Consider the following 24,125-nt stretch of genomic DNA (forward strand, 5'->3'; position numbering starts at 1 on the left):
TCATGTGCTATTTTTATCTCGCACCTGGGACTGTTTGTTGTCGGGTTGCTTTGTTTAGAATGGCCTCGTTAGATCCAAACTGCATAGCGGAAATTCTGCATGAGGATTCCGCCTTAGAGTTTGAAATTAGCAACGATTTTGATGATGCAGATGAATTTGAAAATTTGGAAGGTAGGTTATATTCGTAATAATTAATTGTTGACAATATAAACAGTGTTGCAAACTCTAGTATTTTATGAATGAAGTGAGAAGAGGTAATTTTTTTGGGTCTATTCATCTTGCCTCTTGCTTGATTCTCCTACATGCACTGATGTATTTTTAGTTTTTCCATTTATTATTTTGTATAGGGTATGTCAAATGAAAATTTATTTTATTTATTTATTTGTTTAATTTTTACAGATGACGTAGAACCAACTGATACATCATCTGGTCCTGTCCTGCAGCCACTTTTTCATGCAAAAGCTAATTACCTGTAATTTGTAATTATTTTTTGTTATGTGCACATAAGAAGTATTCTTATGCAAGATTGAAAAGATGTATTGATAGTTTATGTAGTTTTTGCACTGTTAATTATTGAAATTTCCAGATTATGAACTTAAAATATATCTATATTAACATTTGTTACAATGTTGTACTCAATTTTTTCACAAAACATTGCTGAAAAAAATATTCAAAAATGTCTGAAAATGAAAAGAAAATTTAACAAATTTTTGTTCATTGAAAAGAGAAAGTTTTGTAGATTTAAGAAATATGTGGTAAATAAAAACAAATTAAAAATATTTGTTTATGATTTTTTGAAAAACAACCAAAAACCACAGACCAGAGATAAAATTGCTGTATTATGAGGCCAGGCCAGACCCGAATGTGTTAAACCTCCGAACACACGGAGGTGTGTTCAGACGTTCCTTGATTAAAGGTTGACAGTGTTACACTACTGAGGAGGCCTGACCTTTAAAATATCAACTGAAATTTAGCTGTGTGCTTAAGAGTATGAATGTGTAGAAGGTATGGCCTTTCTTCGAGACTGCATTAGTGTCCAAAAATTACTGTCCACACACAACTTAAAACTATCAAATGATTATACAGCAGTAGCTTGAAATTTGACTTTATTATTACATACTTATTTTACATTTGGTGTGCAAAAGCAACATAAAAACTTTAAATAGACTATTTCATTAGTAACGGCTATGTATGCCAGTAAATGTACAAAATGCAAGGCATTTTTCCTCAGAGTATAGGCACCTTATTAGAATATTATTTACAATTACAGAATTGCTTTAGATTATCAATACAAAACTAGTAAAAAAAATGGAGCAGATAGATTATTCTCGGTTACTAAATTGTTAGAGAAAAATTTTCCGTTTTAAGTCCTAGTGTAGCGTTATACAGTTCCTCTCCACAAAGTCATCTGCTCCAAAGCTAAAATTAACATACAAAATGGCCAACCAAATGTTGAAGCACTGAAGATGGCACAACAATGGGACATACTCATGGCACACATTTACCCACAATTCATTGTCTTCATGCATCTTTTCTGGCATTTTTAAAAAACCCAATGCCTAAAAAATATTAAGTATAATCTTAATAAGTATGAATAATGAAGAAATTATGATAAGAATGTAATGCTTTCCGATTGTGATGCTGGGGCAAAAAAGTATATTGATCATAAGTGAATATATTTATGTTATCGTAATGTTAAATTGAAAAAAATGAATATAAGAGCAGAAGAAACTACGAGGACGAAGGATACAGTTTCCTTCACGAAGAGCCTAACAAGAGAGAGATTTATGCAGCCAGGTGTCAGACAGGATCTATAATTTTGCATGAATGCTTATGGAAGTTTTATTTTTTTTAGTAATAATAATAATAATAATAATAAAAATAACCCATGGTGACAGCCCATTGAGGGTCCGGGCCTACCTACCGACTGCCGATTTTTCCTCCACCTGATTCTTCTCACTCACCCGAAGTGGGAGATCATTTAACAAGTTACGGGGTGACGTGTGGTCAGCACAACGGACCCAGTCGGTGTAGGTTTTCATAACTAGGTTACACTACTCATTTGTAGCTCCCCAATATCCTCACGATGGTGGGTGGCCAACGGTCCCATACAAAGGCCGAAATCTCAGGAGAAAAGTTGTTATGATTCCCCCAGGAGACTCGAACCTGCATTCGTCCCATAGCCGGAGCCCAAAGCATGATACCTTAGACCGTATTACACCTCTATTATAACTACATAAAGCAGAGGAATGGAAAGAAAAAAGACTAACTCATCTTTACGAAAAATGCTAAAATATTGTTCAACAAAGTGAAAACTAAGTTGAAGAGTAAGTGCTTCCGTTTTCTAAATTGATGGGAATCGAAACATTCTTGCCAATATTTTTAATAAGATACAACTGAAATGTGAAATATTTGCAAGTATTTTGCCACTTTATGCGAAAATGACTCATCCATGGAGTTTATTTTCAAAACACCTATAAAGCATAAACTTTGAATGGGTAATTCCACTCCAGAAACTTACAAACACACGAAATAAGATCAAGAAACGCACATTTTTACATGTGCTGACTGCATTACATCACTTTTACATTCCAACAACTTGTAGTACAGCATGTACTGACATCACACTGAATATGTCCCATTTATGCATAAAACGCACATAATAAAGAACTACATAGCTATGCACGAAGATTAACTTAATGCAAATATTACATATGAATTAACCTGTTTTGTACACAATATGGCAGTGTTTGCTCAATGAGTATAACATCAAACTATAGCACCAATATAAACTTCTTTTTTTCACAAATAATACAAGCGATAACAAAAAAGAAAGCATTTCCCTTTCATAACATCCAAGGTTTCATCATCAGATAAATTAATGTGGGACAATTCCACATAAATATCAGGTCAGAGTCAAGAGTATAGTTATGCATGAAAATACGAAAATTCTCGATAAGTTTTGCCTCGTTACAAAACTGCGAAAAATAAGAAATTTCATCAATCAGTGAAAAACCAGCAGTTGCATAAAAATGAAATCCAAATTTGTGTTTGAATAAGTGTTGCAAACCTAGCATTCTCTAACAACATAATAAGGAAGAACTTAAGTTTGTAATGGCAAGAACCAGAAACAGACCAATATACCTTTGTATCACATTTCTTGCAACAAGCATAGTACGCATGAAATGAATAGTTAAGGGGAGGGGGGGGGGGCAGGAGGGGGCAAATCAATGATTGGAGTCTTAAGAGGAACAGTGGCCTCAGTTCCGATTGTTGTATGATTTTCACTACTTGTACACGACGATAATAAAGCATTTAGAAGAATGAAATTATTGTGAAATTGAGGCTTATAGAGGACATTTCTGTAATTTAAAATAGCTCAAATAAATATCTAACTTCTGATAAATTCGGTTTTGAAACGCAGGTTGCACAAGCGGCTGAGAATTAGCTGTTGGACTCATTTACCTTTGTGTGGAAACCATTGTACTATACACATGCAAGAAAGGAAGAGAAGTGTGCAAATGCTAACGCAACCAAACTTATTTGGTCTAACCTACCGAGACATGTACAAGTATAATTATACTGATTCAAATACCAATCTATATTCTCTTAATTCACATAAATAAAGAACTGAACATATGTGCAATGAAGGGAACTCTCTTTAACGTGTGTCTGTAGGCATGTAGAAAATTCATGTTACATAGAAAATAAGTGTGTGTGTACCACAATCAGAACTTGAGCCAGAAGAATTCTTTGAAAATGGCATTATCAGTGCACTGTGTGTTGCCTATTAGGAAGGCATATCAAGTGTTTCTGTACAAAGCGCTTGGTGGTGATACCAACCTCCCAAAAGAGAGAGAGAATCAAGAAAATAATCAGAATGAGCTACAGGGATTCTGTTGCTCTATTGGGTACATTATAATCTCTCTTTAGAGCAACTTCTTGCCTGACGCTTACTACAGCATTCTGACCTTTTAGCGTGAGGGTTCCAGGCTGAATTCCCAATGGGCCTCAAGTCTCTCGAGCAGGTTTGTTAAAGGTCCAAGAATCCATAAATTTCAATAGGTTTTATTGGGTTCCGTAACAGGACCGGAACCTTTCTTCTTGACCGATTTAAATTTGGTTCAAGTTGCATATTGTTTCATTTCAATACGGAACTTGGACCTTATTTAAACCGATCAGGAAAAAAGATTCCTGGACCGAATTGAAATACTTTACAGATAAAAAGGGTTCTTTACAGTCCAGAACCCATTTACACTTCCTGATTTTCTCTCCTGGACTAAAATTGAATTTATTTAAAATTCCTGGACCTTTCACAACCCTACTTTCGAGTTGATCCAACATTGTGAGAAAAATAGTAACAACTGGAGTTGGTATTCTGGCGTCACATCACTTGATGAGCCACTGTAGCCAATATAGGTATAGGTTCTCCACCACTGAATTAATAGGAGGAGCGTGCACCACAAAATATTTTAAAAGATTTGCTACCTTTAAAATCAATCATATTTTAACATAAGTACAGAAGACCAACTTTACATTAGGATATTTATGCCTACCGAAGCCAAAATTACAACATAATCAGGTTGTTCAACTGATATGTGAGTACACATACTTAAAAGCTTGGAGTTTAGACAACTATTCAAGGCACTAATGATCACAGTAATAGTGAATGGAATATCATTGCAGTGAAGAAATTCAAATTATAGAGCAAACAAAAACAAAAGAACCTTTGGCTAAAATCCATTGTGCACTTTCCCCTCGATGCATTCAGCTCGGACCCTAAGAAAGTACGGTGCACAGGAGTCGCGGTCTGTGCAGGTTTTTTTGCTGGTGGGTCCACTATAGTCTATGCAAATTTTAGTACAGCATAATACCAATGTACATGTTTCTATGCTTTGTAAGCTTCTTTCTTTAAAATTCAATCTTTGCAAAGAACTAAGGTTAATCACATGAACTTACATTGAAATAAATAATGTAATTTCCATTCTATTCAATTCATGTATGCTCTGAAACCAACTTCTGTAAATATAATTGGACAATTTAATTATCATGGTCATTAAAACTTCAGAAAAGTTAATCTATTCACACTTAAGCCATAAAAACAGCCTTGACTTACCCTTTTTTCTTCTTTTCTAGACTGTACAAAAGCCTTTAACTTTCCTTAATACCTCTGTATATACTGGCACCATATTGAAAGTACACTTTGTTAAACTCTCACATTATCCATAATTAATACATTTGGTGTATTACTTAACTATATATCAGGGTTATCTTTCATAAAAATATTCTTTTACATGTGCTAATTTCAATACCATAAAATATGCTTGGATATACAAGTTCATAATATTATGTACGAAAGAAATACAGGCACCAAGGACGTATATTCTAAGTTTTCTGTCCTAGTACTTCAAGACAAACATGGTCTGGTGAGTGAGGTCATTGGAAAATCCTTGTTTTGTCCTGATAGCATTCCATCCAGCAGTATAAAACCCAACGATAGTGTCAAAATAAACAAGTACTAAAACTTTAAACTTAGATGATTTAATCGATGAAAAAGATAACATCCAAGTGCATGCCAGAGCAGTTCTGTTACAGATATCCTCACAAAGGTTGCAATTTTATTGAAACAGAAACTAAAAGTCCTGTGGTGCACGATCAGCGGATCTAGTCTCATCGCTGCTGTATTCCAGCTTCCAACAACTGAATCTGCCACCATTGTTTTCAAGTAGCTCCCCAATTGTCCAACTGGAGATCGAACCAAGGACCACTTGCACCAGAGGCTATGCAGGAACTCTAATAAAAATAGATCAAGGCTTATATAGATGGAAGAATCAACCATGGACCTCCAGGTAACCAAATTGCAATGGTTAGGATTTTGATTCAATTCGTGTTTTTAATTTCAAAATCCAACTGGTGAACTAATTAAACAAGAAATCACCGAAGACAACAAGGGTAATGGAAGTTGCCATGGTGATTACAGATTACTTAATGAGTTGTCTGGCATGTCTTGACGCTCTTCAAGGGTTTGCACAACAGAGTTCAGTAAAAAAAAATTAAAAAAATATCCTTTGGGAGTAAAACTAACCCAACACTAGCACACTGGAGATAAAATATGATCATTTTTACGAGCATAACTAAAACTAAGTTATGAAAATCAATGCAATTGACACCTTTTAATGTTAACATTTTCTTCTTGTAGAACTACAATGTGTACACTATAGAAAAATAACATATGAAGCGCTCATAGTAAAAGACTACACAAACTTTAAAACTTACTTCTGACATAATACTGCAACAGGAAAACAACCATTGCATACAACCAAATAAGAATAGAACTTATTCTTATTTTTAAAGAATAAGACACTTTGTTTACACACACAGACGGACATCAAAGTTAAGTGCTAAACTCTAACAAAACATTCCACTTACGTGGTGTAAAGAATAATGCAGACACAAGAATCTTGAAAAATTCAGCATACGGGAGGAAAAGGGGAGACAGGAAGCATACTAATATAAGTAAATGTGTGATATTATATACAGAAATGAGAACTGGACAAACCAAAATGATAAATCAACATGCTAGTCACAAGAATATTTTTCTTCTTGTAAGTGAGGTAGTTTTTGAAAACTTCAGTCCAGAAGATAATTGATCTTAAGGAAATGGAAGACACTCACGAAAAAGTTACATAAAAGGTTAGATAATAAAATCTTAAAATTAAGAAAAAGTGCATTATCTGATTGTGAATTTCTTCCTCTTAACATTTTGTCAACTTAATACTGTAAAACAAAGTGAAACAAAAGAACAAGAATTTTCAAAAAATAGGACAATGTCACATTAAAAATTACAAACATATCACACTCAATTTCTATGGTTATTATCCGGAAGAATTATTGGGCTACCCAAGTGTAAAAATAGCAAAACCAAAGCTTGCCACAAGAAAAACACCATGTGGCAGTTTATTGAACTAGTGAATGAATTCTCTTTCGATACACATTTTTATTTTTTGGAAGATACATTGTGAAGTGTAAAAAATTCCAAGAGATTTTACTCCTCTTGAATAAGCTGTTTGTATTTTTCAATTTTCTCATGTGAGGTTACGAGGCGTTAGACATTATTTAAAGATAAAAAATATACATTTGAGCTACAAATCAACCACATTACAAAATACAGGCATAAAAAATACATTCTTTGTTATTAAAAATTAGCTTTACATTGCATCTTTAAAGCACAAGTGGCACGTTTAAAACTGAAATCTTTCCAAAATATCAAAGTCTACTTATTTTCCCTACATGAAAATGGAGTTATGGTTGAACATGTAGCATATTTTACATATAAATGTGGGTCATTAGGGAATACATATAGGATATCAGAGGCACGATTTAAGGCATACTACAAGCTAGTACCCTATTCAGGTATAATCTGAAAATATCTGAATTTGAAACTTAAGTTCTCATTTCCTGGAGATTACTACAGTATAAAGCAATTACCAAGTATATATTACTATATATGCTACGATGGTTCTTAGGATACTTAGCGCAATAGACAGCAAAGCACTTTCCCTAGTGATGTGAAAAATATGTTTGAACTGTAGGTGGCAGGCCAAGAAATTGTAAAGTTTAAAAATACATTAAAAATCTGTTACAAATGTGGAAGTCAACACTGAATTTCTTAATGAACTTTTTGTCTTTCATGGCTAATCACATTGATGGGGATGATGGCAATTACAGGAAACTGATGAAGGGAAGTTCACAAAGAAATAAGACACCCAGACTGGAGGTATAAATCAATGCACTCTGCCAACAAGGAAGATGGGTTTGGTACGAGTCACATCCAGCTGCAAATACTTTGTGAAAACTGGTTCCTCAAAAAAGCTGAGAGCATCAAACTTAACCCTCGTAACAAATTTATTTTCGCAGTTAGAATTCTAATAATGCCTACTCGAGTGCTGAGTAGTTCGCACGGACAATGCTAGATAGCATATGGAATTGACAGCTTCTTCCCTCGAACAGGCAAAACGATTGGTATACACTCGAAGTCCAGTAGTTCACATAAAATTGTAATTTGTCTGTGGTAGTAGGTCCTCAAATATACACTGTGAAGTGAAATCAAAACTTGAGTGAACTTAGTCATCATCTCCATGTTAAAATGTAGTTTAGTCTATGTTACCAATACATAGCAACATGTGAAAATGAAAGATTATGGGCTGAAACTTCCAGGGCAGATTTTTACACGTTGAACTGATATTTGAAACTATAAACTCGAGCGAATCATGCCGGCCCCTGTGGCAAAGTGGTTAGCACATCGCACTACGATGCCAGGGATACCAGGTTCGAATCCCGGGCATGGATGTTTGAGTGTGTCCATTCATCAATTTCATCATATCAACCATCATCCTCATCCTTGCAAATTAGCCAAAAGTGGCACAAAAAGCGAAGTAAAATAAAGCAAATCAATCAATCGAGCATATCATGCTCGAGCGTAGGAGACTCAAACAAGTATGATCGAGTGAAAGTAGTCCCATGCAGTACTATGTTGTAGGTTAGTAGGAGAGGTTTAGGGCTGTTAGCAACCCATTTTCACGATGTGTTAGCAATTGGGTGTGCCCCACACACGACCCCAAGGATGACAGGGCTGTGTGTACATATTCTGTCAATGGATTCCATGGAACATAAGCGTGGTAGCCATTCAACCTTTGACGACCTCCATACAGGGTTGTAACAAGTATCTACCAGAGTTTTATCAATTTATAAGTGTTTTTGCCTTAATTTAAACTCAGATATTTTGTGTTAAACCTAAATAGAGTACAGAATCGTGCTCCTCCCTGAATTCTTTTTTCTTGTGTTCAACACCAAAAAGCTGTCATGATTTTCCTCTTTTCGATACTTATCTGTGCATCTTCTCTAAGATGGGTATGACCATGTCAAATGTTGGCCTTTTGCCTGGATCTTCGTTCATGCAGATTCGAACTAACTTCGAGAGATGATGTGATATACCTGGAGGAATGGAGATTCTCAAGTTCTCAAGTGCGACCTGGAAATAAATTATACGGAACTCAGTTGTACGTAATTCTGTTTTATATGTAAATAGGTCCCAGCAAAATATAATTTAAAAACACATTAATTAAACATAATTTCTACGTAATGCATTTATATATAATTCGGTATTATACACACTAATTTTCATAAAGTACAGTTGATTTGTACGTAACCCAGCTTCAACAATGTCACAGAAGCATACATTTCATGTCGTTACGAAAACACAAGGCGAATTTCAAATAAGAAACAGGATAGGCATGCATGTTGGTGGCCAGTCTCGCGTTGCGAGAAAGAAGAGTGTGGCATGGTGATGTCACAGAGAAGGCAAGGAGACGTGGCGTGCGAAATGAAATCATAGGAGAAAGATTTCCCACAGTTGTTCAGAACATGAGAAGCATTTATTTTGTATGTCATTGCAATACAAAAGTACACACGTTAAAAAGATGCCGATAGCTGACGTTTGTGGTGTTCCATAATAAAAACAGAACAGCAGTTCCTTAAGTGAACAGGCCTCCCCGATGGTGCAGTGGTTGCGTCGTCGCCTTGTAATCAAGAGGTCCCAGGTTCGATTCCCGATGGAGGCATATAGTGGTTCAGCTCCCACTTTAAACTGTAGGTCCAGTCCCGATTAGCCTTACTGTGCATAAAGTGGACTTAAAACAACAAATCAATCCAATCCAATCCTTAAGTGAACATTTTCACTTGCTACTGGTCCGCAATGGAGAACAGAAAGAGGATAAGTTACCCGCTTGAACAGAAAGTAATTTATACAGCAAGTGGACCCTATTCCACATAAAACTTACAAATCAAACTTTTAGATTCGATAAGGGCATGCGGAACAGTCTCCACAGGGATCTTCCCAAGCTCTTCCCCCCGTGGCAGTGTAGCCAACTTAGCTCTCGTGGATCCAGGTCTGGCTCTTTTGTGCACTCGTTTGGCTATGAACAGGGGCACCTGCCCCCTTGCTCCACTATGATGCCACCACTGGTTCCAGCCCACATAGACCAACTTTTGCCATGTTTATACATGTTTATATCCCCGGAATAGCACTGCGCTGGGCAGAGCATCCATAATACAAATTATTTCCGCTAGGCAAGTGTCGAGCAACTCATTGTGAGTTCAGTACACTCAGTGGCTTCGCAGGGGAAGGTTGTCTCTGGTCACGGTGATTTTTTTCGTAAAAGCAGTTTCGCTCGCACCTCTTTTTTTGTGATGGCCGATGTAAGAGAACAGTGTGCAGCTGTGAAATTTTGTTTCCTGCATGGGCAAAAAGGTGGCAGAAACTGTTATGATGTTGAACACAGCTTACAAGGACAGCGCTATGGGGAAAACTCAAGTGTACGAGTGGTTTTCTCACTTTAAAACAGGTGACATGTCGATTGATGACAAACCTCGTTCTGGACGTCCGTCAACTTCCAGAACGGACGAAAATGTCGACAAAATTTGTGAACTTATGCTCGAAGACTGATGACAGACTATTGAAAAGCTGGGGACGTTATCTGGACTATCTTGGAGCTCCGTTCAGCAAATTTTAACGGAAGATTTGGGAATGAGAAGGGTCGCTGCAAAATATGTGCCACCACGACAATGCAGCCATCTCAGTGCACAAGTTTTTGGCAAGAAACAGCATGACTCTCTTGCCCCACGCCGCTTACTCACCTGACCTCGTGCCATGCGACTTTTTTTTGTTTCCCGGAATGAAGAGGGACATGAAGGGACAGCGATTTTACGACGTAGAAGAGGTGAAGAAAAAACTAGGAAGAAGCTGTCAGCCATCACAACAGATGAGTTTGAAAAATGTTTCCAAGAATGGAATCACAGATTGGACAAATGTATTCAGTGTCATGGAGAGTGCTTTGAAGGTGATAACGTTGTTTTGTTAAAAAAAAAAAACAAAAAAAAACATGGCTTTTAAAAAAAAATCTGGTTTCTTTTGGGTACACCCTCGTATATATTCTAACCTGCAAAAAATTGTTAATTGTGTAAGGATTTCAAAACTCAAATCTACCTAATCATTTTGAAGAAATCTTATCTTGCAATAATCTTCCGTCTGTCAGATTGCTCTACAAAACAAAGGAACAAAGTAAACAGATCGAGAGAATTCTGTTTTATTTTTAACACAACATTATTTTCCTTCCTCGATAAAAATAAAAACTCAACTGTGAAAATCTCGCCTCAGAACATTTATCAATATGTATAAATTCAATAGGATTTGGATTAGTAAAAGTTGCAATTTTTCACATCTACGGAGAAAAATTCAAGCAGAATTCATGCATAATTCCCGGAGCCAATAATTCACGCAGAATTCCCGGTGAGTAGCCACCTAAAGAAGCATTTATGTGTAAACTGAACAACAAATGGAATAACTGACAAACATAGAAATACAGTATCATCTTTCCCAGAAAAGTGGAAAGAGTCGTGGGCATCTGACTTCCATGCGAGAGACCTGGGTTCAATTTCCAGGGTGGGATGATCTATACCTGCTGCAAAATTAGTTTGGTATTGAGAGCTGAAGGAACACGCATCACGGTGTTGACATATCATGCGGTACGGTACGCAGTGCAGCCGTCTGACGCTGTGTCGAGGAAAACGTGTTATGAAAAGGAACAACAATGATGAAATGTGTTATTGTTTTTCGAGGAAAACAGAATAACAATGATGACAACAATGATGAATGTGTTATTGTTTTCTCTCTTCATTTCCATCCCCCTTACAACATGAACGAATTAATGAAACGAGCATTGTTTACAGATTATGTTTTCAATCCATTCTGAAAATATTGAATATACGAGGGTCACTATTTATATTTTGAGCCTAACAATGAAAAAACAGGAATTTGGCATTGAAAACTGCTTTATTGTTTTTCGAAGTATTCTCCTTTATGGTCAATACACTTTTGCATTCGTTCGAACCATTTGTCAAAGCAGTTTTTCCAATCTTCTTGAGACACCTCCATAATATGGTTTTTGAATGCATCAACGGCATCTTCCGCCGATGAAAATCGTTGTCCACGCAATTTATTCTTGACATTCTGGAACAAGAAGAAGTCATTGGGTGCCAAATCAGGACTGTACGGCGGATGACCCATCAATTCGATTTTTTGACTGTTCATAAAGTTGGTTGTTAGACGAGATGTGTGACAGCTGGCATTGTCTTGATGAAGAATGATCCGACGGCGCGGCGTTTGTTTGTTTTCCGTATTTGACCGAAGACCTCTGGCAAACAAATTGTTGTGTACCATTCAGAGTTGACCGTTCTACGCTCCTCTAAAGGCACAGTTGCCACATGACCAGTTTTCCCGAAAAAACAGGCGACCATTTGTTTCGATGTGCTTCGGGCGCGAACAACTTTTGTTGGATTGGGTTCATCTTGAAACACCCATACAGTCGACTGCTGTTTACATTCCGGCTCATATGCATATATCCATGATTCGTCACCTGTTACAATCTTATATACATCTTTTGAAGCACCACGATTGTATTTATTGAGCATTTGTTTGCATCAATTGACGCGAGCGTCTTTTTGAGTTTTTGTCAAATTGTGTGGGATCCAACGAGAACATACCTTTCTCACAGCTAAATGATCATGTAATATTTTATATATGCTGGTGGAACTAATGCCTATGGTTGCCTCAATCTCACAGTATGTCACATGACGATCTTGCAGTATTAGGTTTTGCACAGCATCAATGTTTTCTTGAACAACAACTGATTTTGGACGACCTTCGTGAATCTCGTCGGTGAGCGAATGGTGGCCACGATTAAATTCGTTATACCAGAGTTTCACAGTGGCAAAGGATTGGGCTTCATCGCCAAATGTGGAAATAAGTTGATCGATGAACTCTTGTCTTGATAATCCAAGTCGAAAATCGTAAAAAATCATCGCACGAAAATGTTCACGAGTTAATTCCATTTTATTGTTGTCGCGCAATCTCCAAGGCAACATAAACAACACAAATCAAGCTATTGACAAAACATTTGAAGTACGTTATGGTCAATAATGCCAGACGATTCCGTGCAAACGTCAAATCGCACCTAACTTCAATCAGTGTTGCCAAGGCTCAAAATATAAATAGTGGCCCTCGTATACACTTTCAATAATCATTTCTTTCCGAAGTCGCCGTTAAAGTCTGCCCATCTTTCAATTATATCGCAACTGAATTGCACAAAAGTCCAGTTGGTGGGGCATCTGACTTTCACGCGTGAGACCCTCGGTGGTTTGTGGAACTTTTTCAAATATCCCGAGCGGCTCCGGGGTAGACTCAGCCCAAGTGAGTACCTGGGGCAAACCTGCGGTAAAGGCGGTTGGTGAACCACATTACCGCATCACCTCCACAATATGGCATAGGTCGAGGTCGAGAATGTGTGGAGCCCTACCTACACATCCCCATATGCCTCCATACTTTACTTTATTTTGCGTCCATTATTTTTTTTGTATGAGAATCCCAGATATTTTATGACTGTCCTTAAAGATGTTTCCCCACCTTGAAAAAGTCCCGAATCTTTCAACGAAATGTGCAGTTTCCCAACAGTGGGATGATTTTTCCTCCTATAATAAGAGTAAATATGGCGACGAATAGCATCTTGCTGAAAGGTATCTAAACTTGTCACGCGTTTACTCATATTCCTCTTCTTTCCTGGGGTTTCCAGTTTTGAAGCTTCGCATTTATTTATTTACTTATTTCTACCACATTATATTTTTCTTTCCCTATGGTAACAATATTGTTCTTAGACATGCCGAAAGCAGCAGCAGTCCTGTCCAGAACTTTATTTACAGAAATGATTGGACCCCCATTGTTTTTCTCTTGCTTAAATTATTTGCCCTCAGAACAAACCATCTCCCGCGTTTGTCCTTTGAGAAGAATTCCTTCTTCTTTTAGTGCATGGCCTCTTTGGTACATTGTCATCTCGAGTATTGCCTCCTGTGTTTGACATTCTTCACATAAGCTCACGACACACTCAAGCAGAACATAGAAAATTATGTACAAAAAATAACACACTAAAACAGCATGCTATATACAACACAGAATACTCTAAAAACAATAAAAACTAAACAAACGGACCGGTTAAAATATTACAGCAATGCAACGCAACAAACAAACATGCCCTCTCCCAACAACATGAAATCTGATCGCAGGAAGAATCGGCCGATAAGCGGCAACACCGAGATAAACGTTTTCTGTTGCTAGGTAACCAGGGCTTGGGTGAAGCACTGGAAAGATTTTGATTGGCTCGCATGCCAGCAACCCACCCTCCCGCAGTGACGTAGACCCGATTTTCCCACATGCTTCACCAGCGTCAATACCAAACTAATTTTGCGGCAGGTATAAGGTAAGAATTTTCCAGCCTTGTCCCCACATAAAGTGGCTCTGGGGCTCCCCCAGCCTCAAATCAATGGGGACATGTATAACACGCACAACAGTTTCTTGGGATAAAATTTTTGGAAAAAAATTGTGCATTATACATGAGTAAATACGGTATCTATGATCTTTACCAACATGCAACATGTAACTTTCCTTGTACACATTAAAAGCTGATGTACAAACCTTCATTCCACATTCCATTGGTGAAAGATCAGCGAATGGCACTTCTCTGGTAGACAGCTCCCACAGCAAGATGGCAAAGCTCCACATATCAGATGCCTCCCAGTTTATGTCACTTGGTTTCTTCTGAAGTGCTGTTAAAAATAAATTTACATTATCAAGTTTGATGCAATGCAACAGAATGAGACCAAAATTCAGCTAAATAACAACGTGCTTTTGTCTGAAAAACCTACATTTTGAACTGGTCTATAAGGTCTGTTAGAAAGGTTATGAGACTGTGCCTGGGACAGCTGTACACCAGAAAACCTTCACAAATCCACGTTGTCTCCTTCAAAGTAGTTCCCTTGGGACTTGGGACACACTGTCGTAGACGTGTCTGCCAGTCTTGGTAGCACTGTTGGAAGTCGTTCCACGTGAGTGTGCTCGAGTGGTGTTTCACGGCTCATCAGATGTTGTGGTTACTGCCAAAATGATGACCTTTCATCTCCAATTTCAAAATTACGAAAAAGAAAGATCAGGTGAGTAGGGGGGTTGTGAAACCACAGGAATGCCCTTTTGTGTCAAAAACTCAGTGAGTGAGAGAGCATTGTGACACGGAGCATTATCGAGATGCAGCATCCATGAGTCGACAATGTCTGGGCGGATACATCACACTCTTTGCGGAGTCTGTCAAGCACCTCATGGTAAAAATGTTGATTAACTGTCTGCCCTGGAGGAACAAACTCTCTGTAAACGATCCCTTCACTGTCAAAAAGAAGTCATCAACATGGATTTGATTTTTGACTTGCTCATTCTTGCTTTTTTTGGACGAGGGGAGGAGGGATCACTGGCTATTGAAGTGTACACTCCATTGTCTACAACACGTCTCTATGACACACAATTACTTCATGGACTGTAGGCCTAACACTACTCATGCTTTGATGTCTACACTTGTACTGGCAAACAGCCAAGATCAGACACACTACCTCCTAACACGTGATTCATTACAGTGTTGCCAGTCTCATTACTTTTCTAACAAACCTTTTATACATGCCATTGTGAATAATGTCAGATGACTAAACCAAGCCCTGCCATTGGCTGATTTGCCAAACTTGGCAAAGCAGAACCTTGCTGACTTGGGACCGAGACGTACATCATATACACAGGCTGAGTATGCTGTATCTTGGTATATTTCTGTTGAGGCCTTCGTGGTCTGGTAGTTATTTGACTTTGCATAACCCTTTCCGGATGAGCGACAGTTCAATAAGACAGGTGAAGGGCATAGCACGACGTTCACTATCAAATTCTATTGTGAATGAACAACAGGCTATAATTGCAATGCATCTCTAGCAGGTGTGATGCAATCACCTCTTTCAGATTCTAATGGCTATATATCCAATTTTCTTTGTAGCTGAATTTTACTTGTACTCATGTCGAATTACATTGCATTTTTGTTTATCCTCTTCTGAGGATTCCACTTCGGATTTAACATTTAGTGACTATTTCAATCCCAAGAATAAGTTTTTCTCATTATTTTTCATTAATTATTTCTATATTATGCATTGAAAATACGTGTATATTTTCAGGAACTTTTATTACAGTTTATTTCTTTACTTTCAAAAAATTATTAAAGAAAAAATCATAAATCTGTTGAAAGATAAGATGTTGTAGATTTCAGAAGAAATTATTAAATAAATAATAACATACATAGTAACATATTTTCTATGATTTCCAAAATAATTATATTTTCAGGTACATCCGGAAAGGGTTAATTTTGAGTTCTTCAAGTATATCTGTCTCATTGTTTAAGTTATGAAATTTGGTTTATTATTTGGTAGATTACTCTGGGTCATATGGGATCAATGCTGGATACATTAAGGTGAGGAGTTACAGTTACGCACCAGTTGTGCATTTAGTTCAATATTGCCTAAATGGGCAGGTGGCCGCGGTGGCTCAGTCGGTAACGTGTCTGACTACCATGCTAAAGGTCCCGGGTTCAATCCCCGGCCGGTTCAAATACGGGAACTTTTCTAACGATGGAAGCGGCCCCGGCGCCCACCCAGCGTCGAATAACATGGGTACCTGGGGCAAACCCTGGGGGGTAAAGGCGGTCAGGGGCGTGATGCTGATCACATCACCCCCACTCACGACCGGATCAAGAAAGTGTGGGGCATTAACCCCACACCCCCTATACGCCTTCATGGCGTGGTGCTAAGCACAGGGGAACACTTTACCTTTGTTGGCCGCGGTGGCTCAGTCGGTAACGCGTCTGACTACCATGCTAAAGGTCCCGGGTTCGATTCCCGGCCGGTTCAAATCCGGGAACTTTTCTAACGATGGAAGCGGCCCCGGCGCCCACCCAGCGTCGAATAACATGGGTACCTGGGGGAAACCCTGGGGGGTAAAGGCGGTCAGGGGCGTGACGCTGATCACATCACCCCCACTCACGAACGGATCAAGAAAGTGTGGGGCGTTACCCCCACACCCCCTATACGCCTTCATGGCGTGGTGCTAACCTTTACCTTTTACCTTTTGCCTAAATGGGCACTACTTCTAAAAAAAACTGGGTGTATGCAAGAGTATGAATTTCTCCACATGTTGCAAGTGGAAGCATTTTTTTAATATACTGCTTATTAAGCTAGACACGGTGTTTGAAAAATATGATGAATAAGAATTTTCAGAATCCCATGTATTCCTTATGGGAAATCAACTTAAACATCAAGTTATGGCTAATAAAATGGAAGTTTCAACTTTTCTGCCGGTCTAATGCATGTTCAAACTGCCCTCTTCCCATTGATATATTTTTCTATCCCATCGGAAGTTTGATATTCCCAAGAGAACAAATCAAATAATACTACCATAAGCCAAATGCATTTCTCCCTGTCTTCTACGGCCATCCTCGCAGTGTTGCCAAACCTGATGCACATAAAGGAACTAAATTTCATCTTAAGTGGAGTTAAAACTGACCTTCAAGGAGCTATAGTTACGAAGGCTGGACAAAGAGCCTCCTAGGGTAATGTTAGTTGTCAAAGGGGTGGGGGTGCTGCTATTACCATTAACTCTAAATTGATGACAATTACTTTTCACCATCTAGATCCGGCAGCATCACCCATCTCAATAATACACCGATTGTCCTATGAAATCGAAAATAAAGGATTCCCTGATGGCAATATTATGTGAATTTCACGTCAAACACAGCACTATATATATATATATATATATAAATAAATAAATAAATAAAAGGTGGAGAGATAAGAGGGGGTGGGGCGATGCAATCACTATAACAATATCACTGGAACCAGTGATGGCATCATAGTGGGGCACTGGGACAGGCACCAAATGATTGCACAAAAGAGCCTGATCTGGCTCCAAGAGAGCTACGTTGACAACACTGCTACAGAGGGAAGAGCTTGGGAAGAGTCCCTTGGATACTGTTCCGCATGGCCTTAAACTCAGAAAATACTTTTTGAAAAAAAACGATTCACTTGACATTTTAAGTACCTCTACACCATTCACTACACATTACCTCCTTGTATAAATGACGTAAGACTGTGTTGAGCACAAATAATATAAAGTGAGAATCCTGTAGGTTAAGGGTTATTGTTATATATGAGGTTGTTCTTTGGGTTGCCAAACATTTTTATGGTTGAAAAGATTCTCTCGGGCTATCGACCAGGTGAGTTGTGGAAAAGGTTCCAAGCTTCCAAGAGCTAATGTCACTCTCATCTTCAGGGTAGAAGTGACGTTCTTGTCTCTGCATTGAAGTAAGAAAGCTAAGCTTGAGAGTAGTTTCGCTTTCTTGATCCGTGATTCCTCGAATCTATGGATGTGATCTAGCATTTCCTCCCTGTAGAGGTACTTGAAGTAAGTCTTGAAGCTTTCCTGGTGACAAATGATGAAAAGATTCTCTCAGGCTATCGACCAGGTGAGTTGTGGAAGAGATTTCTACCCTTGTAGAAGATGTGAGTGACATTAGCTCTCGAAAGCTTGGAATCTCTTCCACAACTCACCTGGTTGATAGCCAGAGAGAATCATTTCATCATTCATCGCCAGGAAAGCTTACTTCACTTTTATGGTTGTTCAAAATATTGTTAGAAAATATTGCGGAATCGTTAATATCGTAAAGATTTAGGTAAAAAAAAAAGTGAAGTGCTCCCCTGTGCATAGCACCACGCTATGAAGGCGTATAGGGGGTGTGGGGGTAACGCCCCACACTTTCTTGATCCGGTCGTGAGTGGAGGTGATGTGATCAGCATCATGCCCCTGACTGCCTTTACCCCCCAGGGTTTCCCCCAGGTACCCATGTTATTCGATGCTGGGTGGGCGCCGGGGCCTCTTCCATCGTTAGAAAAGTTCCCAGATTTGAACCGGCTGGGGATCGAACCCGGGACCTCTAGCATGGTAGTCAGATGCATTACCGACTGAGCCACCGCAGCCACCTAAAGATTTAGAGGGTTCCAAAATTCCCGGAAAGGCTTAGACGGTTGGAAAGAACTAGATTTATAGCACTCTTTCACATTTCTGTTCCCACACAACTGAAAGGGTTCATTGCCCCTGCGGCTGCTAATTGCTTTGTGTCAATCCATGAAGTCAACACGGATACCTGGGGTAAATTGTAATCTCTCACTTCTGGACAATAGTAGAGGATCTCTGAATAAATTCTCTTTTAAATGTCCATAGCGCGAGTCTCCAGATCTTTCAAGGTTGCAAAGGTTCTGTCGTACAGGTGCATTCTAAATTTAAGATGGGAAAATTTCATAACATGCTGGATGTCTCCTGTTTCTCCCTCATTGCGAACACTTCCTGATTTGCCAAATAAATGCAAAAAGGGACTGGTCTAGTGACTGGTAATTATTCTGAATGATTATTGCTATTTCTGAGTCTTAATCGACGCTAATGTATTCTTAAAGGAATGCCTTCTCAAATTCCCTAAACATGCTGAACAGTCTCAAAAATCTGAACCAGCCTGCAGATATTTCGTTCAGCGAAAGAGGCAATATTCTATCTAATAGAAAAGTATCCACAATTTCCATAACTTCCTGGTAATTGCGTAATTCATACAAATAATTATGTGGACTTACATCACCGACATTTTCCTTAAAGATCGGAATGTTTATGTTGCTTTTCTCAAAGATTTTGCTGATTTTTCCTCGTCTGTCTTAATCATAGTTCCTTGTGTAACATTTAGAGAAAGTCTCTCAAGTTCCCCCACAATATTTTCCTCAGGCCTTCCTTCCAAGTTCGCATTGCCTAGCAACTTGCTAATGAGCTCCCTGTCTATTTGAATTGCCATTTTTTTTAACTGTTATTTTCATTCCACTTCACAATAGCATATGCCTCCAGTACTTCTCACAAAAATATCCCGGACAGGCCCCCAATATGTAAAGGTTTAGATTGTGTATTTATGTGATTTACACCTCACACCTTCAACATACATTCCCATACATTTTTTTTTTACGTTTGTCCCTAGGTTAAAAAACAAAAATCATGCAGTATCTGAGGTTCTGTGGAACTATAGCAGTAGCAACTGTCAATAGACAGGTATTTCTTCAAATCATCATAATGCCCATTTTCCTTTTGATATATTAGGTTTATTCGTTATAAATTATTTACGTAAGAAGTTAATACTTGACTGTTAATCTAAAAAATCCCCATCTCAGTGTATCCTATCCCCACCATCCCGAAGTGTGTGTGTAGACTCGTGTAGCCACTGGAGTATTCGAGTAAAAAAAAAATAACCCTTCAGTACCAAAAAAAAGTGGCCGAAGGTACGTGTGTTGTACCCCCGGTTTCCCACATGAAATAAACTATTGAAATAGTGCGAAGATATCAAGTGTATGTATTAGAAGAAAGAAAGAAGATCCCCATTGGTTCACATAGTAAAAGAAAGCTCTCATAGCCCCTCCCTACCTCTTACATCGCAGTACTCTGCCAAACATCTGAGAGCCATAGGTCCCACTAATGACATAACCTGTTACAGGAAACTTCTGCTGGTCGGCTGTCCAGCGACACACCCACCTATCCCAACGACCATGAGTTCAAAAAAAAAAAACAGTACAGAAATACACATACATACAATTTATAACATAAAAAGGATCCAGTAATGATCGCATCATTATAATATATTGTGGACATTGAACTAAATTTGTGTTTAAATTTAACACAAGTTTACAACTTAAGTAGTCCTATATATTTTCATCCACTGTGCCAAAAGATAAGATGTACCTCTCCTCACTTCTTTTAGATTTTACGTAATTGGGGAAACTAAAGAAGTAAGGGAATATAACATCCACATCATGAATTTTTAAAAATAAATATATGTTGAAAAGGGGTAAAGATCAGCAGGACCATAAGAAAGATGAACACAGTTTTAGACTTTATTGTACTTACCCTCTGGTGACATCCAAGCAGGGTAATACATCCTTCCTTTCTCCTGGAAAGAAAATTTTGCATCCGCCATATTCACTCGGGCTGTCAAATCATCATCAATCTGCCAAAGAAAAGCACAACACATACAGTAAATACAAACTAAACCACAAAGCATGATAAACGTACTACCTGAAATATGGTTTTAAATATTTACATTTAATTAACAACGTAAGACACTACACGAGCTGCATAAAATACAGTCTTGGCATTGCCACTATTACTGTGACTGTGTTGAAGAAAAACCAGAAGTGAATCCCATATGTGTGCCACAAAATGGTTGCTTCTGGTGCTGCTGTGCGGTTAGCAATGGGCTGCTCGACTTGGGACACTCTTCCAACATTGCCAAAATAACATTTGTAACAACCAGGAGCCAATGATTGAGCCCTTGTTCTTTATTGTTGACAATTAATTGTAAATAAACAGGAATTTCAAGTATTTTACAACGGCAAAAGTAAACACTTGGGAGGTATAAAATTAGAAAAAAATATATTGTTCGGATGACAGAAAACTTGTAATTAACGCAATTTGACGGTATAAAAAATGCCGAAAAACTTGTATTGCTTTAACGTCGCTTCAGGCTTTTTCAGATATTTGCAAGAAATTCACCCAACTCTTTTGGGCACATGGGCACATGCAGTTATTGCACGAATATGGAGTATATATTGAGCAAAATTCTGAAACATGGAAATAATATGTAAAAATAACTAAATATGTAAAATTGAGCCAAAACCTAACACACATACAAATATGGAAAATAAAATCTTAATTTTTTGAGTCTACATGTCATAATGCGCAAAGATAATACAAAATATAACTGATTTCAGCTTCCCTCAATAAATGGGTACCTGGGGGCAATCCTGGGTGATGTTAATATTAATACAAGGCAGCCAGATTGTGGCGCTGATCACATCACACTCAACAAATGGCCGAGATCGTGAATGTGTGGGACTCTACCTCCACGCCAGCTGCCCCCATGTGCATGCACAGCATGTTACAATGTGCAGGGTGAAGCTTTAAAAAATACCCTCTTTTACATTCCTTTCTAATGTAACAACTTACCATGACATGACGACTGCTGAGATGATACTGTGGTATGATACGCTCCAAGCTGTGAAGAAATGCCATTCCTCTGGCAATGTCCAGCGCAAACTTAAGGGCCTGGACCGTGTCGACGACAACTCCCGTGCCTTCATGAAGAAAAGTGTACAAAGATCCAGCTGGCATGTGCTGGTTGATGACAACCAAATTTGGAGGCGAATTGCAGCATCCAATAACAGGAAGAATGTTCGGGTGCGAAAATATCCTAGAAAAGAAACATTTAATACTTAAATGCCATGCAATAAAAAAATGAAGAATATTATTCAATCGTTTTTTGTAAACTAGCTTACTTTTATAACATGGATGGACAGGCATGGAATTTTTTGCAGATAACAATCTAGTACAGACATAATTGACATTCTACCAATACAATTTAAAATTGTGATATCAAACTTGAAGAACCTGTGGTTCTCCCCCTTAATTACTGTGCATGACAAAATGATTGCAAAAGATTTTGCCTTAGAAAAAGGTGTAGCCAAACTTCCTTTACAAAACAAAAGCATATAAATTTACATCTATAAACATAAAATTTTGCACATAAAATTATATCAAGTACTGATAAGAGTACCAATTACTCCATCCAATCCATACTTTACAACCACATTTATCTATTTTATCATAAGTACAAGTAATATGTACAGGGTGTCCACAAATTATCTTTACAACTTTAGACTTGAAAACTATACTAGATAATGACAAATCGTTTTCAACATGTGACAAGAAAACTCAAAAGTTTTTTTATTTTCCAGGTGACGCAGATTTGACGAAAAATATGGGTGCCACAGGAAAAAGATCAGTGTGTAGCCTGGTTTAGAGAGACAAAGTCCATTCTTTTCACCTTTTGAAATTTGTTAAAAACTCTACACATTTCAGTGGAAATACTGTAATAAATTAATCTCACATCCTCCGCAGTCTGAACCTTTCACCTCTTTGACCCCCTAATAGAGTATCTGGGAAGGGGGGGGGGGAATGTTTGGTAGTAATGATCCTGTGATACAGGGTCCAAGAGTGCATATACATGTAACCACAATAATTCTTCCAGAGTAACATCTGCAAGTTGCAGATCTCGAGTGCAAGTGCACTCCGTGGCAAAAAAGAATCGCCCCCTTGTGATAAAATCTAATATTTTTTTCAAGCGGTATGTTTTATTTGTAATTATTTTGACAATTGTACATACTGAACGTAATTTTAATATTTTCTGATATTTTACTTACTCTAACAATGAACGTAATAATGAAGAAATCAACAAAGACAGCGGTTAGTTGATTAAATTGTTAAGCTTTATGGCCTTTATTGCCTTCCATTATTGTTTAGTTATTTCTTGAAAAACGTAATATACTCTACATTTGCAATAAAAAATATAATAACAAAGAATTAACATAATTTGGGTCACAATAATAATAATAATAATAATAATAATAATAATGTGCAAAAATGTAGGAAAATGTAAGAACTCCCTCCTTCATCTACATAGTATGTACTTTAAAATATCACACACATTGTAAATATTACATTGTTGAAATACATCCACAAATGAAGAAATACTGCTTCAAAGAAAATTTTTACACTTTATTACAAGGGTGGGGGCTCCCCTGTGCATTTCTTTCATAATTTAATTTTAAGTTTCATGTCGGTTCTTTTACTCTTCCATGAACTATAATTTGTGCAATGAGGTTCGTATCACTTTTCCGTTATTTTCGGAGCTTGTTTTGGATTGGATTGATTTGTTGTTATAACTCCACTTTATGCACAGTAAGGCTAATCGGGATTGGACCTACAGTTTAAAGTGGGATCCTAACCACTATGTGCCTCTACCGGGAATTGAACCCCGGACACCTTGCTTACAAGGCGACGATGCAACCACTGCGCCACCGGGGCTTGGTGGAATATCTATTGATTTGTAGTTGTAGGAAGAAAACATAGTTGCAGTGGATGTTCTCTTTTCAGCGTTGCTACGATTTTTTGATTATGAAATTCCCCTGACATTTCCAGGTTTTCCAGTCCAAAAATGAAATTTTTCCAGACATGTTAATTATCATGA

General features: G+C 37.9%; 1 protein-coding gene across 1 annotated transcript in view; it reads right to left on the reverse strand.

Moving 5' to 3' along the window:
* Positions 1-1,095: 1,095 nt before the first annotated feature.
* Positions 1,096-24,125, reverse strand: part of Ilk (integrin linked kinase) — a 113,203-nt gene continuing 90,173 nt past the window's right edge. Inside the window, exons 6-9 of the mRNA XM_083126353.1 lie at positions 22,046-22,289; positions 20,948-21,047; positions 14,582-14,712; positions 1,096-9,031 (exon numbers count right to left, since the gene is read on the reverse strand). Of these exons, the coding sequence (XP_082982479.1) occupies positions 8,885-9,031; positions 14,582-14,712; positions 20,948-21,047; positions 22,046-22,289 (622 nt within the window). The 3' untranslated portion in view covers positions 1,096-8,884. The remainder of the gene's footprint in view (positions 9,032-14,581; positions 14,713-20,947; positions 21,048-22,045; positions 22,290-24,125) is intronic.

Source organism: Lepisma saccharinum, chromosome 8 (genome assembly GCF_977018435.1).
Source record: "Lepisma saccharinum chromosome 8, izLepSacc3.1, whole genome shotgun sequence".
In the NCBI taxonomy this organism is placed as follows: Eukaryota; Metazoa; Arthropoda; class Insecta; order Zygentoma; family Lepismatidae; genus Lepisma; species Lepisma saccharinum.